Consider the following 19213-nt stretch of genomic DNA (forward strand, 5'->3'; position numbering starts at 1 on the left):
ACACACTCGCCGATCTCACCTGACGCTCAAGAGTGTGTTTCGTCTGTGTGTGACAGGTGGTGGCTCCCACCATCAGCTCCCCCGGGTGTCAGGAGCAGCTCATCGAGGCTGGGAAGCTGGTGGCCAAATCTGTGGAGGGCTGTGTGGAGGCGTCCCAGGGGGCGACCCATGACGAGCAGCTGCTCAAACAGGTGGGCGTCGCCGCCACAGGGGTCACTCAGGCTCTCAACGAGCTGCTCCAGCACATCAGACAGTACGCCAGCGGGGGGCAGCCAATCGGGCGGCACGGAGAGGCTACCGACCGCATCCTGGATGTGACGGATAACATCTTCAGCTCCATGGGAGACGCAGGTACTAGGAACGTGTTTTAAGGCCCCCTGAAATCAAAATTGTAGTATGAATATGTTAGCCTTAAGGTTATGAATAAGCTGGGGGGCTCCAAAACAATGACAAAATTCACATTTAGGAGATATCACATTTAAGAAAACGCACAATCTCTCACTTCCGCTAAAATGGATCACAGATTTTTATGACATCACCGCGGACTTCAGCTTCTCATCTCATCTTCTGTCCAATCAAATGCTCTCTAGAATCTAAAGCTCAAATGCTCGAGTTTTATTTCGTTTTCCAACTGTATGTTGGTTAAGAATGAAATGGCTTGAATTTATTCACACCTCTACTATTGAATCCAACATATCATCAGCCCTCAGATTCGCTTCCATGGTGCCGTCAAGTATGACTTGCAGTCTGTGAGGTAAACTGAACGCTATTGGCTATTTGAAAAGGGGGAGGTGCCATTCAATATCTCTCGCCTTAGCTTCCTGTTTCAGTGGAAAAGCTGCGCGTTGCAAGGCACTTCAGTGGGCCTTTAATAATTTTTCTTCATTATCTGGCCATATTTCTCTACCCTAGTGCTCCAAACATAAAGTGGCAATATTTAGGAGCGTATATTTGATATAGTCCTATGTCTGACCATGAGCATAACACATCGGTTTGGGGAGGAGAAAAAGTTGTGTATAGATTACAATAATAGATTAGTGTAAAATATGTTCTTCCTCATTTTTCCTAATTAGCAGTAGTCCTAAAATTTCAATTGTTCATATACATACACACATGCATACATACATATACACAGGCATATACATACATTCTTAAACTATTTAAACAAATATATATAATCGGTGTGCTTACACAGCTTTTTTTTAAATGGCGGGTGCTGGTGTTTCGCGTGCTTTCGGCCAATCAGCGTCACTAACGTCACTGTAGTTCCTATAGCGCTGGTTTAGACCGACTCTGAAGTAGGAGTGAAATTAGTTCCTCCAAAAGGAGTTCGAACACGAACACGCCAAAATCCGGGTTCTTCCGCCAATAGTGCTAGGAACTATGAAAAGGTTCCTCCGGTGCGAAAGCCCCTTGATTTAGGTCATTAAGCAAATTGTTTTACACCACAAACAAACAACAAAGACTAGTGCTGACGGTAGATCGTCCCAGATTCTGTACCAGGAAAACTATGCTGTGGCTACGACGTGCCATCTGAATCTACTGACCTACTGCCATGCTTTGCTAGCCAGCCTTCCAGCTAGCGTGACTTAGCCTCTGCAGATGATCCAGACTCAGACCCAGACAGTTTACTTTAGTTTCAGACTTGTGCTAAATTCACTTTGAGATGTTGTCGTACGTATAAATCACACACAAAATGCATTGCTGTGTGTGTCAGGGGAGATGGTGCGGCAGGCGCGAATCCTCGCTCAGGCCACCTCAGATCTGGTCAATGCTATCAAGGCCGACGCGGAGGGCGAGACGGACCTGGAGAACTCCCGCAAACTCCTGTCTGCCGCCAAACTCCTGGCCGACGCCACGGCCAAGATGGTGGAAGCTGCAAAGGTGGGACGGGAGACGGCTCAGTGTGTGCTTTAAGACTGATGTCTGTGAGTGGAGTGTGATGTTTGTGGTGTGTGTGTGTGTATCAGGGAGCGGCTGCTAACCCGGACAGTGAGGAGCAGCAGCAGAAGCTGCGTGAAGCTGCCGAGGGCCTGCGCATGGCCACCAATGCTGCCGCACAGAACGCCATTAAGAAGAGACTCGTCAACAAGCTGGAGGTGAGGACTGAACCACACAAGCCCAAACCTTCCCCGACAGTGAGATGTGACTGTGAGGTGTTGTCAAAAGTACCAACTTTTCCAAATTTTCAAAATGTGACTCACGCGCTCATCGGATATGTCTGTTATTGGCTACAATGATCAACACACGGGAGCGTTTGAGAGCAAACGGAAGTGTTTGTGCTGGAGCGGGAGCGTTTGAAAGCACAAGCAGGTGAAGAGCGTCATTGATGTATATTTACAACATGTTTTTTAAGCGAAGATCATTGTAGCCAATCACAGACGCATGAACACAATGACCAATCAGAGGCGTTTACGATTCCGCTCAACAGCGCTCAAAGCCTCACGTTTTTTAAATTTCAGTACCGAAGTCGGTACTTTTGACAACACTAGGTCACACTCTCTTTTGAAAATGATTGCCTGTACTGAGATGAATTCTGGAAGTGTTGCCAACTATAACATCTCTTCGCTGCCCTATTTGGGTAAAGTTATATGATGTTCTGCAGCTCATGAGGTTAAATCCTGCCAAAGGCTGTAGGGGAAAAGACTGCTCAAGTTTTGACAGATTGCAGTATGTTTAGCTCAGAGGTGCAGTTTCACAAGTGACTTGTTGCAACCTGTGAGAGTGAAGAACTATTTGACTGCAGGTTTTGCAAACTCCACAGACCCGTCACCCGTGTCTCTGTTTTATAGCATTTCAGCTTGCTTATTATCTGCAGTAAAAAGAACAGTGCAAGGCTTATTGCTTAATTCTTTGTGATATCTGTCTGTTTCTTTATCTAACTGTCTGCCTGTCCTATCAGCAAACTGCCAAAAATACTCTAGTAACTTTCCAGAATGCCCTAGAGCACTAGCTCTAGCCTAGCATCGACCAGCTAGAAAACCATAGCAATGTCTAGTAACCAACCAAAATACCCCAACAACCAACTAGAACTGTCTGTCTGTCTCTGTCGCTACATTGACTTTGCCAATTTAACATCAAAATTTGTTTTAATTTCTAGTAGTTTGTATAATTCGAACAGAAATTGTTGAATGAAACAAATATCGTCTTATGACCTTACACTAATCTTTGTTTTGTGAAATCAGAGCTGTGATATGAATGAACAATACCCAGCCAGTAATATAATCTGGCTATTATTAGAGACTGTACATTACCGGAATAATTTCAACTTGTTGTTTGTATGCTATTTGAGGATAAAAAAACAACATTAACGGGTCAGTTCGTGTCAGATTTTATTGCTGATTTAAAATACATTTTTTAAATGTGAGTTTGGCAAGAACCCCCATTCAAGTAGATAGAAGTCTTGCATAATCGAAATGTGTGGCCGGAGGCTTTGCAAATACGGCCACCGAGCAAACAGACTTTCCTTGAAAGATTCTTGGCTTTTAAATAAATATATGTGTGTGTGTGTGTGTCAGAACGCAGCGAAACAGGCCGCGGCCGCCGCCACTCAGACCGTCGCTGCCGCCCAGAACGCCGCCTCCTCCAACAAGAACCCAGCGGCCCAGCAACAGCTCGTGCAGAGCTGCAAGGTACAGACACACCGCTCTTCTGCAGGGCGGAGACCAGTTCACAGAGCAAGCGCCTCACACACACATATAGCTGCGGTCAGGAGACGTGGAACAGCATTCTGTCAAGTCAAGTCATATTTATTTATACAGCACTTTTTACAATACAGATCGTTTTAAAGCAGCTTTACAGAGATAACAGGAAAATAATGCAACAACGTTTGCTTCCAGAAGAAACGTCACAGTCCAAGTTCAGTGATAGTTCATTTTTGTTGTAAAACAACATTTATATATATATATAGCCGCTCTGGAGAAAACAGTGATGTCATCGTCCAGCTCAGCTCAGTTCAGTTCTCATATAATGCTATCAATGCAGGCAAGTCAATAATATTGTTGAATATTGATATTAAATGTCCCCAACTAAGCAAGCCAAAAGCCAATGGCAACAAAGGTGGGAAAAAAGGTGACAATTCACGTGTTCCTGTGAGTCAGACAGTTGTATAGTTAATCCCACAAGGCCTGAAGGAATGTCCCACACGTGTATGTGCTCCACAGGCGGTGGCGGATCAGATCCCTCAGCTGGTTCAGGGTGTGAGAGGCAGTCAGTCTCAGCCCGACAGTCCCAGCGCTCAACTCGCCCTGATCGGAGCCAGCCAGAACTTCCTGCAGGTGCGTTCTCTTCACACCTTCACTTCCTGTTAGAAACAGCAAACCGGCCTCATCTGAGCTCACGATGTCTGTTCTCTTCATCAGCCCGGCGCGAAAATGGTGACCGCGGCCAAAGCGACAGTGCCCACCATCGGTGACCAGGCGTCTGCCATGCAGCTCAGTCAGTGCGCCAAGAACCTGGCCAGCGCTCTAGCCGAGCTCCGCACGGCCGCTCTCAAGGTAACACCGGCTCAGTGCCAGGCCACTTACAGGGCTGTGTTTGTGCAATCAAGCTTTTCTTATGTGGGCCGCTTTTAACATGCAACATCCACCAACGAACTCCCAAAATGATTTATGAATCTGTTGTCAATAAAGGAGAAGCTCTAGGGTCTCCCTGTGGTTTTCCACCCAAATAAAAGCTCTGTGGTTAAAAACGTATTGCAATTTTGTTCTGTAGAATAAAATTATTATTATTAAATAATTGTTTATTTTACAGTACAATGGAATAATTGCAATTGTAATATATTTTGCTTAATTGTTGTTATTTAAATGATAAAAGATGTTATTATTATCATTTAATATATCATTATTATCAGGGATCATCAAAAGGATCCCTGAAGAGCATTCAGCTCTATAAAAAAATATATTTAAAAAATAATAATACATTTATAGGAGTGACAAGCCTTATATACTGTCAATATAATGTTACAGAAATAATATTGTTGTGGGCAAAATGCCTTGGAGTCGAAAAGGTTGAGAATCACTGATTTAAACTGAAGTTAGTTGTCCTCATATTGTGTACTGCAGTTTTACACCCAATGTAATGTTAGTGAATTTTAGTTCAGTTATAAACATGTATATTGTGAGTGAAAATCCAAGTGTTCCTTTAGCTTATATCATTTACATTATAATTAAACATGGACAGAATCTGTGTTGTATTTTTGGGGAAAGACTGTTGAATTCTACAGAATGGATTTAAACTTAGGTCAAATGTGCTAAAAGAGTGTAAATTGCTATTATTAGCGTCTGTGAGGATTGTCTAAATTGCTCATTTTTTGTATAAATGTGAAATGCATGTTGAAAATGATGGACGTTCCATTTTTATGAAGTTTGGTGGGTACAGATTCCTTAGTGGCCTGCTAATGACACGCTTACTGATTGATATAAGGCCAACATGCGATTGCAACTAATTTTTCTGTGTGTGTGTGTGTGTGTCTGCCTCAGGCTCAGGAGGCGTGTGGTCCTCTGGAGATTGAGAACGCTCTCACAGTGGTACGGGGGCTGGAGAGGGACATGCAGGAGGCTAAAGCTTCAGCTGCTGAGGGCAAACTCAGACCCCTGCCTGGAGAAACGGTGAGTCGATAGATACACAGAGTGTGTTTATCCACATGCAGTCACACACGCGTACAGCACACCTGCACACTCCTTCAGCACTGTTAACAGAGACTGTCCTGAGTGAGCACAGCTGGAAACTAGACCAAGATCGCTTTAGTCACTACATAATTTCCCTACTTCCTTTTGTGTTATGTTTTGATGACTTTACTTCTGTAATAAATGTGGAGAATAGTGATTATGAAGAATGAGTGTGTGTTCAAACTCTGTGCAAACGTTGTGCAAGCATGACCTTAATCTGTGTTCATTTTCACACCTAAACCCACAAACCAGGTGCTTCATGTCACAAAACAACTGCGCACACACACACACACACACACAAACTGGTATTTAATGGTCTTTCCCAACACAATCTTTCTGTTGATCTTTTGAGGAAGTGATTTCAACGAGTGGTTCTCCGCAAACTTTCAAGGGGGGCTCAAGATATCTTAAGTCAAGTCAAGTCACCTTTATTTATATAGCGCTTTTTACAATACAGATTGTATCAAAGCGCTTCACAGTGATAACATGAAAACAATATAACAAAAACAATATAACAATATAACAAAGTTTGTTTCTAAAAGAAATTGCGTCAACGTCCACCTTAAGTAAGGCAGATCAATAATATTATTGAATATTAAATGTTAAATGTCCCCAACTAAGCAAGCCAAAAGCCAAGGCAACAGTGGCAAGGAACCAAAACTCCATCAGGTGACAGAATGGAGAAAAAAACCTTGGGAGAAACCAGACTCAGTCGGGGGGCCAGTTCTCCTCTGGCCAACGAAGGAACAGTGCATGATTCGGGCAGTATTACAAGTCAGATTGGATCGGAACATTTAGAGTATTTTTTGGAAGTCCAAGTATGCACGCCGGTCTTAAGACGAGTTGTTGAGGATCAGTGCCGTCCACCATAGAGAGTCCATATCGCCCGTGTTGAGTCGTCACTTCATAGGCTTTGTGATTGGAGTATCTGAAGTCTCCGTGAGAGGCTGGATACAAACTGGAGCTGACGAACGCCATTTTCTCGGGACTCGCGTCCCGAGATAACAGCAGAAAAGCAAAGGGAAAATAATTAGCGTAGCTGCTGTTCATAATGATGATTTCCATAACACAGGCGTAAAAGACAAAACATGAAGACAGTGACTCTTGCGTCCCAAAATCACCCCCCTCCGTCCCCCACTCAACTCAGCCCAGCTTACTGACCTCTACATCCCTCCTGCTGCTGAGACCTAACCACAATCTCACAATCTCTCCGCAACCCAACCATACGCGCCAACCCGTTGACTAAGGCTGTCGAGCCCCACTGGTGCGTGAATAGGCAGTTTCAGTGGACAACGGTTCCGTATGGCATACCACCTACCGCAACACAATATCTGCCCAACCACCCGTCATTCACGCAATATACACAGGAACGTAATGACTGCAAATACTATGCAACCTATACAGATAACCTACAGTCTCTTCAAGTTTTATAGTATTAAATGCATTTGATGATCTTAATGATTTATAATAAAACAAAACAAGCATTGAAATAATCTTGAACAATTACACAATACAATTCAATATATTTCATTTTTTTTATTTTTTTTAAGAGCCAGGGTTCCCACTATCTAGAAAAGCCTGGATATATGAGGAAGCCAGGATTAGTCCTTTCAATTAGGATATTTTTACTTGGCTTTTACACAGCTGAAATGTGTTGTCCTCATATTGTGTACTGTAGTTTTACACCCAATATAATGTTAGTGAATTTGGTTTTATTTTCAGTTATAAACATTTATATTGTAAGTAAAAATCACTGAGTTCCTTTAGCTGATATCATTGATTGTTCGCCTTAGGCCTGTGCAAGCATGCTTTCTGAAATAGAAACATGGGGTTCCTGTTACACAGTTTTGTGACGTGTGTGTGTGTGTGTGTGTGTGTGTGTGTGTGTGTGTGTGTGTGTGTTTAGCTGGAGAAGTGCTCTCAGGATCTGGGCTCCAGCACTAAAGCCGTGAGCTCTGCTATTGCTCAGCTTCTCAGTGAAGCCACTCAAGGCAATGAGAACTACACAGGTAAAACCCCATCAACCTCACACACCACTAACTATCCGCTTGTCTCTGCATTTTCATAGTCTATATAGAGGTTATGATCAAATCCATGTCCAGTACCGTGTTACAGTACAGCGCCCCCTTCCTGTAGAATATAATGTGTAACAAACACAGAAAGGTGGTGTGGCCCATCTGTGCGCCCATGGGCTGCTGGTCTGAAAACGAGGTGTGTGTTCAGGCGTATTGTTGGCGCGTTGCTATTTTGAGCAACTGAACTAGCCTGAGCCATTGACTTTAGACCAGGTTTCAGTTGGTCAATGCCGCCTTTCTGTGTTTGTTCAACTGGCATTTAAAGGGAATGGGAGATGAGACTCTGATTGGTTTATTGCATGTTACACCCAAAACACACCCATTACTCATTAAGAGAATTGGGACAACCCTTTTAGACCATGCGCCGGGAGCGCCGACCATTTGTCCCGTTGTTAAACTAGCAAAATTGGATTTGGATCGACCTAAGTGCGCTTGCACCGTGGGCTTTAGACCCATGCGCTTAGATTGCTAAAATAGAGCCCATAGGGGTCAGAGATCTTAGCTCACAACTCAAGCCACATGTTTGAATCCCATAAACTGCATTAATCTGCTCACCGCGGCTCCCTCAGTCTGTGTGCGTGTGTTTTGCAGGTATGGCTGCCCGTGACGTGGCTCAGGCTCTGCGTTCGCTGGCTTCAGCTGCTCGTGGAGTGGCCGCCAACACCGAGGACCCTCATGCCCGAAACGCCATGCTGGACTGCACCGGGGATGTCATGGACAAATCTGCCAGCCTCATCGAGGAGACCAAGAGAGCCGTTGCCAAACCAGGAGACCCCGACACCCAGCAGAGATTGGCCCAGGTTAAACCAACACCTAATACGAAAAGCTCAATAGAGTGGGTTTAAATTCAGTAACAGAACCTCCCTCTTAATTGCTGATGGGAGATTTGGTCTGCTGAAGGGTGAAGCGCTCATTATTTTGAAAAGAAAATTGCCTGTTGTTTGTCTATGATTAGCATAACTGGAGAAGCGTCTTAAGCGTTGTGCTGATGACTGGAGTGTGTGTGTGTGTGTGTGTCTTCAGGTAGCTAAGGCTGTTTCTCAGGCACTGAACCGCTCTGTAAACTGTCTGCCGGGGCAGAGAGACGTGGATAATGCCATCAGAACTGTAGGAGAAGCCAGCAAGAAACTCCTGTCTGATAAAGTGAGTCCTCAAGGCCATGGAAACACTCACAATGTCCTTTCAGAAATTTCACAAAGTATTTTTCACAATCTAGTTTGCAATATTGTTGTCATCTGGATGGTCTTGTGACTTAAGTCTAAAGTGACTTATATAATGTAATTGATGTCGGCTGGTCAAACTCACATGCTCACACAACTGTCCAGCTCTAAAGGCCTGTTCACACCCAGACACACGTTTGTTGTGTATCAAACATGTGAAGTTGAATGAATAGCTGTAAATGTGTCTGTGAAGACACTGTTGCACTGACGGCATGCACATGTTTTTGTCAGTCTGAACAGAGCCGCGTACTAATCTCTTTACCATCCCATTGTGAGGAAAACTGGCCATCTAATGAGATTTGTGCTTTTAGTCACATGCCAAGAGCAACTGCTGTTGCAGAAGACTGCAGCTTGGCGGCGCTCAAGACTGTTTGACTGAGCAGAGGTGGATATCAGAAGAAGAATCCAGAACCCTGTTGATATACAAAATAATGAATACAAAAATCTGAACAGAATCTGTCTGTTCGTCCATACATCCGTCCATCTATCTGTCCATACATCCGTCCATCCATCTGTCCATACATCCGTCCATCCATCTGTTCATCTATCTGTCCATTCATCTGTCCATCTATCTGTTCATCTATCTGTCCATCCATCTGTCCATTCATCTGTCCATCCATCTATTCATCTATCTGTCCATTCATCTGTCCATCTATCTGTCCATTCATCTGTCCATCCATCTATTCATCTATCTGTCCATTCATCTGTCCATCCATCTGTTCATCTATCTGTCCATTCACCTGTCCATCTATCTGTCCATCTATCTGTCCATTCATCTATCTGTCCATCCATCTGTTCATCTATCTGTCCATTCATCTGTCCATCCATCTATTCATCTATCTGTCCATTCATCTGTCCATCCATCTATTCATCTATCTGTCCATTCATCTGTCCATCCATCTGTTCATCTATCTGTCCATTCATCTGTCCATCCATCTGTTCATCTATCTGTCCATCTATCTGTCCATTCATCTGTCCATCCATCTATTCATCTATCTGTCCATCCATCTATTCATCTATCTGTCCATTCATCTGTTCATCTATCTGTCCATTCATCTGTCCATCTATCTGTCCATCTATCTGTTCATCTATCTGTCCATCCATCTGTTCATCTATCTGTCCATCCATCTATTCATTTATCTGTCCATTCATCTGTCCATACATCCGTCCATCCATCTATTCATCTATCTGTCCATTCATCTGTCCATCTGTCTGTCCATTCATCTGTCCATACATCCGTCCATCCATCTATTCATCTATCTGTCCATTCATCTGTTCATCTATCTGTCCATTCATCTGTCCATCCATCCATTCATCTATCTGTCCATTCATCTGTTCATCTATCTGTCCATTCATCTGTTCATCTATCTGTCCATTCATCTGTCCATACATCCGTCCATCCATCTATTCATCTATCTGTCCATTCATCTGTCCATCTGTCTGTCCATTCATCTGTCCATACATCCGTCCATCCATCTATTCATCTATCTGTCCATCCATCTGTTCATCTATCTGTCCATTCATCTGTCCATCTGTCTGTCCATTCATCTGTCCATACATCCGTCCATCCATCTGTTCATCTATCAGTCCATCCATCTGTCCATCCATCTATTCATCTATCTGTCCATTCATCTGTTCATCTATCTGTCCATTCATCTGTCCATCCATCTATTCATCTATCTGTTCATCTATCTGTCCATCCATCTGTTCATCTATCTGTCCATCCATCTATTCATCTATCTGTCCATTCATCTGTCCATACATCCGTCCATCCATCTATTCATCTATCTGTCCATTCATCTGTCCATACATCCGTCCATCCATCTATTCATCTATCTGTCCATCTATCTGTTCATCTATCTGTCCATCCATCTGTTCATCTATCTGTCCATCCATCTATTCATCTATCTGTCCATTCATCTGTCCATCTGTCTGTCCATTCATCTGTCCATACATCCGTCCATCCATCTATTCATCTATCTGTCCATTCATCTGTTCATCTATCTGTCCATTCATCTGTCCATCTATCTGTTCATCTATCTGTCCATCCATCTATTCATCTATCTGTCCATTCATCTGTCCATCTGTCTGTCCATTCATCTGTCCATACATCCGTCCATCCATCTATTCATCTATCTGTCCATTCATCTGTTCATCTATCTGTCCATTCATCTGTCCATTCATCTGTTCATCCATCTGTTCATCTATCTGTCCATTCATCTGTCCATCTGTCTGTCCATTCATCTGTCCATCCATCTGTTCATCCATCTGTTCATCTATCTGTCCATTCATCTGTCCATCTGTCTGTCCATTCATCTGTCCATACATCCGTCCATCCATCTGTTCATCTATCTGTCCATTCATCTGTCCATCTATCTGTCCATTCATCTGTCCATACATCCGTCCATCCATCTATTCATCTATCTGTCCATTCATCTGTTCATCTATCTGTCCATTCATCTGTCCATCCATCTGTTCATCTATCTGTCCATTCATCTGTCCATCTGTCTGTCCATTCATCTGTCCATACATCCGTCCATCCATCTGTTCATCTATCTGTCCATTCATCTGTCCATCTGTCTGTCCATTCATCTGTCCATACATCCGTCCATCCATCTATTCATCTATCTGTCCATTCATCTGTCCATCTATCTGTCCATCCATCTGTCCATCCATCTGTTCATCTATCTGTCCATTCATCTGTCCATCCATCTGTTCATCTATCTGTCCATTCATCTGTCCATCCATCTGTTCATCTATCTGTCCATCCATCTGTTCATCTATCTGTCCATTCATCTGTCCATCCATCTGTTCATCTATCTGTCCATTCATCTGTCCATCCATCTGTTCATCTATCTGTCCATCCATCCATCTATCTATCATCCATCTGTCCATCTATTCATCCATCTTTCCGTCCATCCAGCCATCTATCTATCCATCCGTCTATCTATCATCCATCTGTCCATTCATCCATCAATCTGTCCATCATTCAAACTATCTGTCCATCCATCCTTCTGTCAATTCTTCCATCCATCCGCCTATTTGTCTGTTCTTCTGTCTATCTGTCTATCCAGCCATCTATTCATCCATCAGTCCATCCATTCTTTCTTTCTTCCTTCCATCCATCCATCCATCCGCCTATTCTTCTCTCAATGAATCCATCTATCTATTCATCTATCTGTCCGTCCATCCATCTGTCCATTCATCCATCAATCTGTCCATCCATCCCTCTGTCTATTCTTCTATCCATCCATCATCAGTCCATCCATCCATCCGCCTATCTGTCCATCTATCCGTCTATTCATCCATCAGTCCGTCCATTCTTCCATCCATGCATCCGCCTATTCTTCTCTATCAATCCATCCATCTATCCATCCGTTCATTCACCTATTTATTTATCTGTACATACTGTACATCCGTTTATCTCTCCTTCCTTCCATCCATCCATCTGTCCATTCATCTGTCTATCTGTCCATCCAAAACTTTACTAGTCAAGTCGCCTTTATTTATATAGCTCTTTATACAATACAGATTGTTTCAAATCAGCTTTACAGAGATACCAGGAAAATAATGACAGCCAGTTTAGTGTTGATTCAGGTCTGTTGTAAAGATAATCAATTATTAAATTAGTTAATTTCATCTATAAAGCAGCTCTGCAAAAAGCTCAGTTCAGTTCTCATCCAATAGTATCAATAATATTGCTGAATATTAATATTAAGTGTCCCCAACTAAGCAAGCCAGAGGCGACCGTGACAAGAACCCAAACTCCATCAGTGACAGAGATGGAGAGACCCGGCTCAGTCGAAACCACGAACACGTGTGATTATGATTCAGGCTGCATCACAAGTTACTTCTTCAAACTTCCTATCCAGGCTTTCCAACAACAAAGTTTCCTGTTACTGTTCATTATTACAGTGAGCCATATCACAGTTACTGTTCCCATTATAAATAGTGGTTCTGATGTTTGTGTTTGTGTCGTGTCTTCAGTTCCCAGTGAGCGGGAAGAGTTTCCAGGAGGCTCAGGGTAACCTGAATGAGGCCGCGGCGGGCCTGAACCAGTCGGCCAATGAGCTGGTGCAGGCGTCCCGGGGAAACACACAGGACCTGGCCAAGGCCTCCGGGAAGTTCGGACAAGACTTTAACCACTTCCTGCAGGCCGGAGTGGACATGGCTGGACAATCACATGTATGCTGTGTATTATACATTGAATTACATTACTTTAAACTATTCTTTCATTAGCACAAGGTCCTGAGAGAGTCGTTTGAGACTTCATAGATGGATGAATGAATGAGTAGATTGAATGGTGAATGATGTCTCCTCCTCTCGTCTCTTCCTATAGTCTAAAGAGGACCAGACTCAAGTGGTCACCAACCTGAAGACCATCTCCATGTCCTCCAGCAAACTCCTGCTGGCTGCTAAAGTTCTGTCTACAGACCCCAACTCACCAAACCTGAAAAACCAGCTCGCCGCTGCCGCTCGGTTAGACTCCTGCCATCTGTCTCCTGTTTTTCAATTACCAATTTGTCATTAAACTGTTTCCAATATAGATGGTTACATACAAAAATATGAAATAGTGATTGAAAGGTTTGGATGACTTTGGTAATACCCCAGTTGGTCATACTTTTAAATTAGGTGTCTTTAACTACAATGCACTTACATCAAAAAATAATTGTTTGGTAAAATGTATTTATTGTGTTGATGTTGTTTTGCAAAACATTTTTGCTGTTATACACGGGGGAGTTTAGGACAGGTTAGACACGCAGCCTAAGGGAAGGGTCAACAGTGTAATTACAGAAATTAATTACAGTTTTATTTATTTAAGTACAATGTAATATCCTGCATGTACACAACAAGTGCGTTGTATGAAATGATTAAAGGTGCAGTTAGGGTTTCTGAGAAACACACAAACACACCCCTCCCTTCATTGCTCCGCCCACAAACACACAATGCAAGAGTGGATGTCTCTTTATCATAGCTGAAGCTTCAATGACACTCAAACTGTCCTGTTACTAGAGCTAACATTACAACAGCAGCATATCTTGGTTCTGTGAAACAAAGCCAAACCAGTGTTACTCACGTGTGGAGTAGAAACAACACTAGTGGACGTCCTCAGGCCTTCCCGCTGAGCTCTGGGCAGCTTTTCTAGTATTAACGCGGATCCTAAAGCTCTTGCCTGATCATAACCCTTTATTTCCAGTGACATTCCTCTGAGCTTTTCTCTTTTGTAATTGGCTATAAGTGTGTTGTCCTGCTCAGTCCGATCCACATTCAACAGTGTTTCTCAAATATCGCTTACTGCACCTTTAATTTAAAATCATAGTACATAGTAGTTAAAGACACTTCATTTAAAGTGGGACCTTCCATTTAAAACATAAAAGCAGTAGAAGATGAAGGACAAATGAACGGAATAATAAACTCTTGAGGGCATGAAAGCCCTCCCACAAGGCCAGTAGCTAAGGATGCATGCTAGGGCTGTCACGATATCAGACCGTTATCATGGCCAAAAGAATTCACGATAATGATGTTTTTGCATTATCTATAGTAAATGAATAATGCTATCAGTAAAAACCTTTTTAACTTTGGCCAAACAAGAGAAAATACAAAATAAACAAAGATTGACTCGGAGGGAACGGTCAACGGAAGAGTTTGTAATCGTAACTGTAGAAAAGCAAACAGAATGAAGTTGCCATAGATCAGACTGAAGACTTTAACAATCTCTTTTATCCAATCTGAAGAACTTTTCCAGGTGCAGGCAGAGTGTCTTGCTCTCGCCGGTCATCTCCTCCGACATGATTTTATGCGTCAGTAGTAGCAACACACTGTGCCTGCGTCCGAAATCGCATACTTCCCTACTATATAGTAAACGAGTAGTATGTATGTAGAAGTATGTCTGAATTCACAGCAAAAAGTACTCCGATTTCCTACTACTTATTGTGAGATTCTGAATACTTTTTAGCAGTGGTGAAGTAATTACTTATTCAAAATAAGTACCTACTCAAGAGAGTATGTGATTTCAGACGTACTGTGTCATCTTTTTTTTAAGTTTTATTACGGGTGGCAACCAGCGTTACGGTGCAATAGCGCCACCTACTATGTTAGAGTGTCAACCAGCTTATTTATTTACATTACTGAACATGTGCGATTAACATGATATCAGTATTTCAGTTTTAAATATCACAGTTATGACGGTAAATTGCAACAATTTAGTATAACTATGCTGTTTTAAACCGTATACTGTTTGAACCGTCTCTGTGTCAGGAGTGCATCTAAACTGCAGCTCACTGTGTTTTGAAGCATTTCTGCAGAGATTTCAGTCAGATGCTGTGCTTTGTGATGGCATGCTATCCTATCAGAGCCTGTGATAGTAAGGAAGAAATTGTGCACTCACTCTCTCACACACACACACACACACACACACAGCTATTGACACACATTACATAAGTGGCATGCTCGCTTTTATACACATTTAGGTTGGAATGAGCACAGTTATGTAATGGGCATCTATAAAAGCAAACCTGTTTGTATCAGTGCTGTTCTCTGATGTGTGTGTGAGTGTGTGAGAGAAGAAGACAGGATGAAACGACAACAGTTAATGGCTTTTCACTGCTCACATTCCTTAAACTCCCTCACAGAGCATCAGAGAGAGAGAGAAAGCGAGCGAGAGAGTGTCAGTGTGTGGTAGCACACGTGGGTGGATTGTTCCTCATAGATCTCTCACACTATTCCTTCTCTTTCCAGCAAACTCTAATGTCTCTCTCTCTCTCTCTCTCGATAGCGCGGTGACAGACAGCATTAATCAGCTGATCAGCATGTGTACCCAGCAGGCTCCGGGACAGAAGGAGTGTGACAACGCTCTCCGTGAGCTTGAGGTGCTTCTTCTCTCTCTCTTTTACCTCATCATCTTCTCTGTTCATCAGTTTGTGTGAGTGACTCACTCTCATATGCAGCGTTCGCATTCTCTCATGTTCAGCACAGATCTCAATCTGTTTATGAGGAGAGATGACACTCCTTTTTGTGCCATAACTTGTCCAAATTGTTTCATTACAGTATTCATTAGAATAAAAATATTTATTTTGCATATACCATGCTCTTTCATATATGTATATGCATGAGTTGAAAGCCTGTGTGATACTGAGCGGCAGTAGTTTGCAGTGTGCTGTTATTGGAGGATATTGGAAATCAAAGCAAAGCAACAGTGCATGTTTTAAAGTAGCATTGTTTGGATGTTTCTTTTCCACAATAATTCAACTAAAACGTACAGAATCCATTCAGATTTGTTTTTTAGACAAGTTAAACTACCGATTATAAGTTTGGGGTCTGTAAGATTTTTTAAATGTTTTTGAACGTCTCTTCTCCTCACCAAGGCTGCATTTATTTAATCAGAAATACAGTAAAAACAGTGAAATATTTTTGCAATGTAAAACAGCAGTTTTCTATGTGAATATATAGTAGTGTAATGTATTCCTGTGATCAAAGCTGAGTTTTCAGCATCATTACTCCAGTCTTCAGAGTCACATGATCCTTCAGAAATCACTCTAATATGATGAAACATTTCTCATTATTATCAACGTTAAAAAAAACAGTTGTGCTGCTTCATATTTTTGTGGAAACTGAGATTAATTTTTTTCATGATACTTTGAAAGTTCAAAAGAACAGCATTTGTTTGAAACAGAAATCTTTTGTAACATTATAAACCTCTTTAGTCACTTTTGATCAGTTTAATATTTGATGCATCCTTGCTGAATAAAATAATTACTTTTTTTATTTTTCTACTGACTAAAAAAAACTTACTTACCCCAAACTTTTGAACAGTATAAATCTTTTTTTTGTTTTTGTTCTGTTTTTTATTAACTTTATACAAAATGTTCATATCTTAAAAAGGGCCTAAACAGCACTGGAATTTTAATAACAAACTAATAAACGCAAGTTTATTTCTGATTTTATTCAGACAAAAAGATTGACGACATGTTTCTACTTCCTTCCAATGTAGAAAAATGAAGCCAAAATAAACCCACAAACAACTATTATAATCTTGCTGCAATTCCATAGTTCGTAGGCCGAGTGTGTGCAGTAGTGGAGCCGCGGTATCAAGGTCCCGCCCACACTCACACTCCTGCACACTCATTCGCTAACACAGCTGTCAATCACCACCTCACACCCCGTTTCATAGCATTAAATAACTAACTATAACCAACTTATTGGTAAAACAAACACTTGGACATAGATAAGAACTACCTAAAATGACAGAAACCATCTTAATGATGATTTGTTTTTTTGTTTTCACACGTCCCATTCGATTACATGGAGTGGGCGGAGTTTATGAGCTATACTGCAGACAGCCACCAGGGGGCGATCAAATGCGTTAGCTTCACTTTTCAATTTAGACAGAACTAAAATCCTAAAACCTGAACCTACCAAAAAACTGCCTTGCATCCCTGACATCTGTTTGGTGTATTGTGTGTGTGTGTGTGTGTGTACCGCAGACGGTTGGAGGAATGCTGGAGAATCCTACAGAAGCCGTCAATGATCTGGGCTACTTTGACTGTATTGACAGTGTGATGGAGAACTCAAAGGTGCCACAGAGATCACAGTGTTTATATATTTCCCCTGTATCCCCCAGTCCCAGTGCTGAGCCAAAGCTGTGTGTAATGTTGATGATGTGTGCAGGTTTTGGGAGAGGCCATGGCTGGCATTTCCCATAATGCCAAGAACAGTAACTTGCCAGAGTTTGGAGACTCGGTCAGTTCAGCATCTAAAGCGCTGTGTGGTCTTACTGAGGCAGCCGCTCAGGTAAAAACAACGTGTGTGTGTGTGTGTGTGTGATGGGTAGGTTTAGTGTAAGGGGAGAAAATACAGTTTGTACAGTATAAAAACCATTATGTCTATGGAAATTCCCCATAAAACATGGAAACCCAGCGTGTGTGTGTAACTCGTCTCTTCTAAATGATGCTGCTTTGACCTAAAGAGGCGGTGCGTGATGAAATGTATCAGTGCTATGATGCGTCACACATCTGGAGTTACAGGAGCGTATTAAATGAACAAGCACATTTACCTTACTTGACTGTCTTTTGTGCTTTCACACACACCTTCATGCTTTTGTTATTTACAGGCATAAGAACACACTCTTACACACTTGTGCAAAAATAATTCATAATGGTTTTGATTGGCAGTGAGTCATATTTAACTGCTTCCTGTGTGTGGTTCACAAGCACTCACAGCTGCCATGTGACTCAAAGGTGCTTCGTGTGTGTGTGTGTGTGTGTGTGTGGGTCAGGTTTGTCCTTCTAAGGCTTTTATGATAAAAACTGTTGATTATTCCCTTATGCTGTCATCACAATTTGAATACTTACTGTATACCATATCCTTAATGCAGGATCAAGAAAACAAGCTGAGAACTATTACTATAAATAATGCTATTTTCCATCATTATAAACTAAAATATAATATAAATAAAATAAAAAATGCAAAATGTAAGCTTAATTTTATATACTATGATTGCCTTAAAAACAACTGTGTGTGGGTGGGTGGGTGTGTGTGTGTGTGTGCGAGGGTTGTTGCTAAATCAGATGGTGATATCTCGAACTGGTGTGTGTGTAACAGCAGTGACGGTGTTGTGTGTGTGTGTGTGTGTGTAACAGTAGTGACGGTGTTGTGTCTCTCGTAGGGGGAGTATCTGGTGTGTGTGTCTGTGTGTGTGTAACAGCAGTGACGGTGTTGTGTGTGTGTAACAGCAGTGACGGTGTTGTGTGTGTGTGTGTGTGTAACAGCAGTGATGGTGTTGTGTCTCGTAGGGGGAGTATCTGGTGTGTGTGTCTGTGTGTGTGTAACAGCAGTGACGGTGTTGTGTGTCTGTGTGTGTGTAACAGCAGTGACGGTGTTGTGTGTGTGTGTGTGTAACAGCAGTGACGGTGTTGTGTCTCTCAAAGGGGGCGTATCTGGTGTGTGTGTGTGTAACAGCAGTGACGGTGTTGTGTCTCTCACAGGGGGCGTATCTGGTGTGTGTGTGTGTGTAACAGCAGTGACGGTGTTGTGTGTGTGTGTAACAGCAGTGACGGTGTTGTGTGTGTGTGTGTGTGTAACAGCAGTGACGGTGTTGTGTCTCTCGTAGGGGGAGTATCTGGTGTGTGTGTCTGTGTGTGTGTAACAGCAGTGACGGTGTTGTGTGTGTGTGTGTGTGTAACAGCAGTGACGGTGTTGTGTTTCTCACAGGGGGCGTATCTGGTGTGTGTGTGTGTGTGTGTAACAGCAG

At 42.4% G+C, this 19213-nt stretch overlaps 1 protein-coding gene across 2 annotated transcripts in view; it reads left to right on the forward strand.

The window, feature by feature from the left end:
• Positions 1-19213, forward strand: part of tln1 (talin 1) — a 101018-nt gene that overhangs the window by 53157 nt on the left and 28648 nt on the right. For both annotated transcript variants that reach the window (XM_056233228.1, XM_056233229.1), the window contains 15 exons: positions 57-351; positions 1718-1884; positions 1971-2099; positions 3519-3632; positions 4164-4277; positions 4362-4496; positions 5481-5609; positions 7576-7678; positions 8336-8544; positions 8768-8887; positions 12952-13149; positions 13304-13443; positions 15740-15833; positions 17448-17537; positions 17632-17754. In XM_056233228.1, coding sequence (XP_056089203.1) covers positions 57-351; positions 1718-1884; positions 1971-2099; positions 3519-3632; positions 4164-4277; positions 4362-4496; positions 5481-5609; positions 7576-7678; positions 8336-8544; positions 8768-8887; positions 12952-13149; positions 13304-13443; positions 15740-15833; positions 17448-17537; positions 17632-17754 — 2160 coding nt within the window. The remainder of the gene's footprint in view (positions 1-56; positions 352-1717; positions 1885-1970; positions 2100-3518; positions 3633-4163; positions 4278-4361; positions 4497-5480; positions 5610-7575; positions 7679-8335; positions 8545-8767; positions 8888-12951; positions 13150-13303; positions 13444-15739; positions 15834-17447; positions 17538-17631; positions 17755-19213) is intronic.

The sequence above is a fragment of the Rhinichthys klamathensis genome, unplaced genomic scaffold (assembly GCF_029890125.1).
Source record: "Rhinichthys klamathensis goyatoka isolate OS25496 unplaced genomic scaffold, OSU_Roscu_1.1 h1tg000363l_1, whole genome shotgun sequence".
Taxonomy (NCBI): domain Eukaryota; kingdom Metazoa; phylum Chordata; class Actinopteri; order Cypriniformes; family Leuciscidae; genus Rhinichthys; species Rhinichthys klamathensis.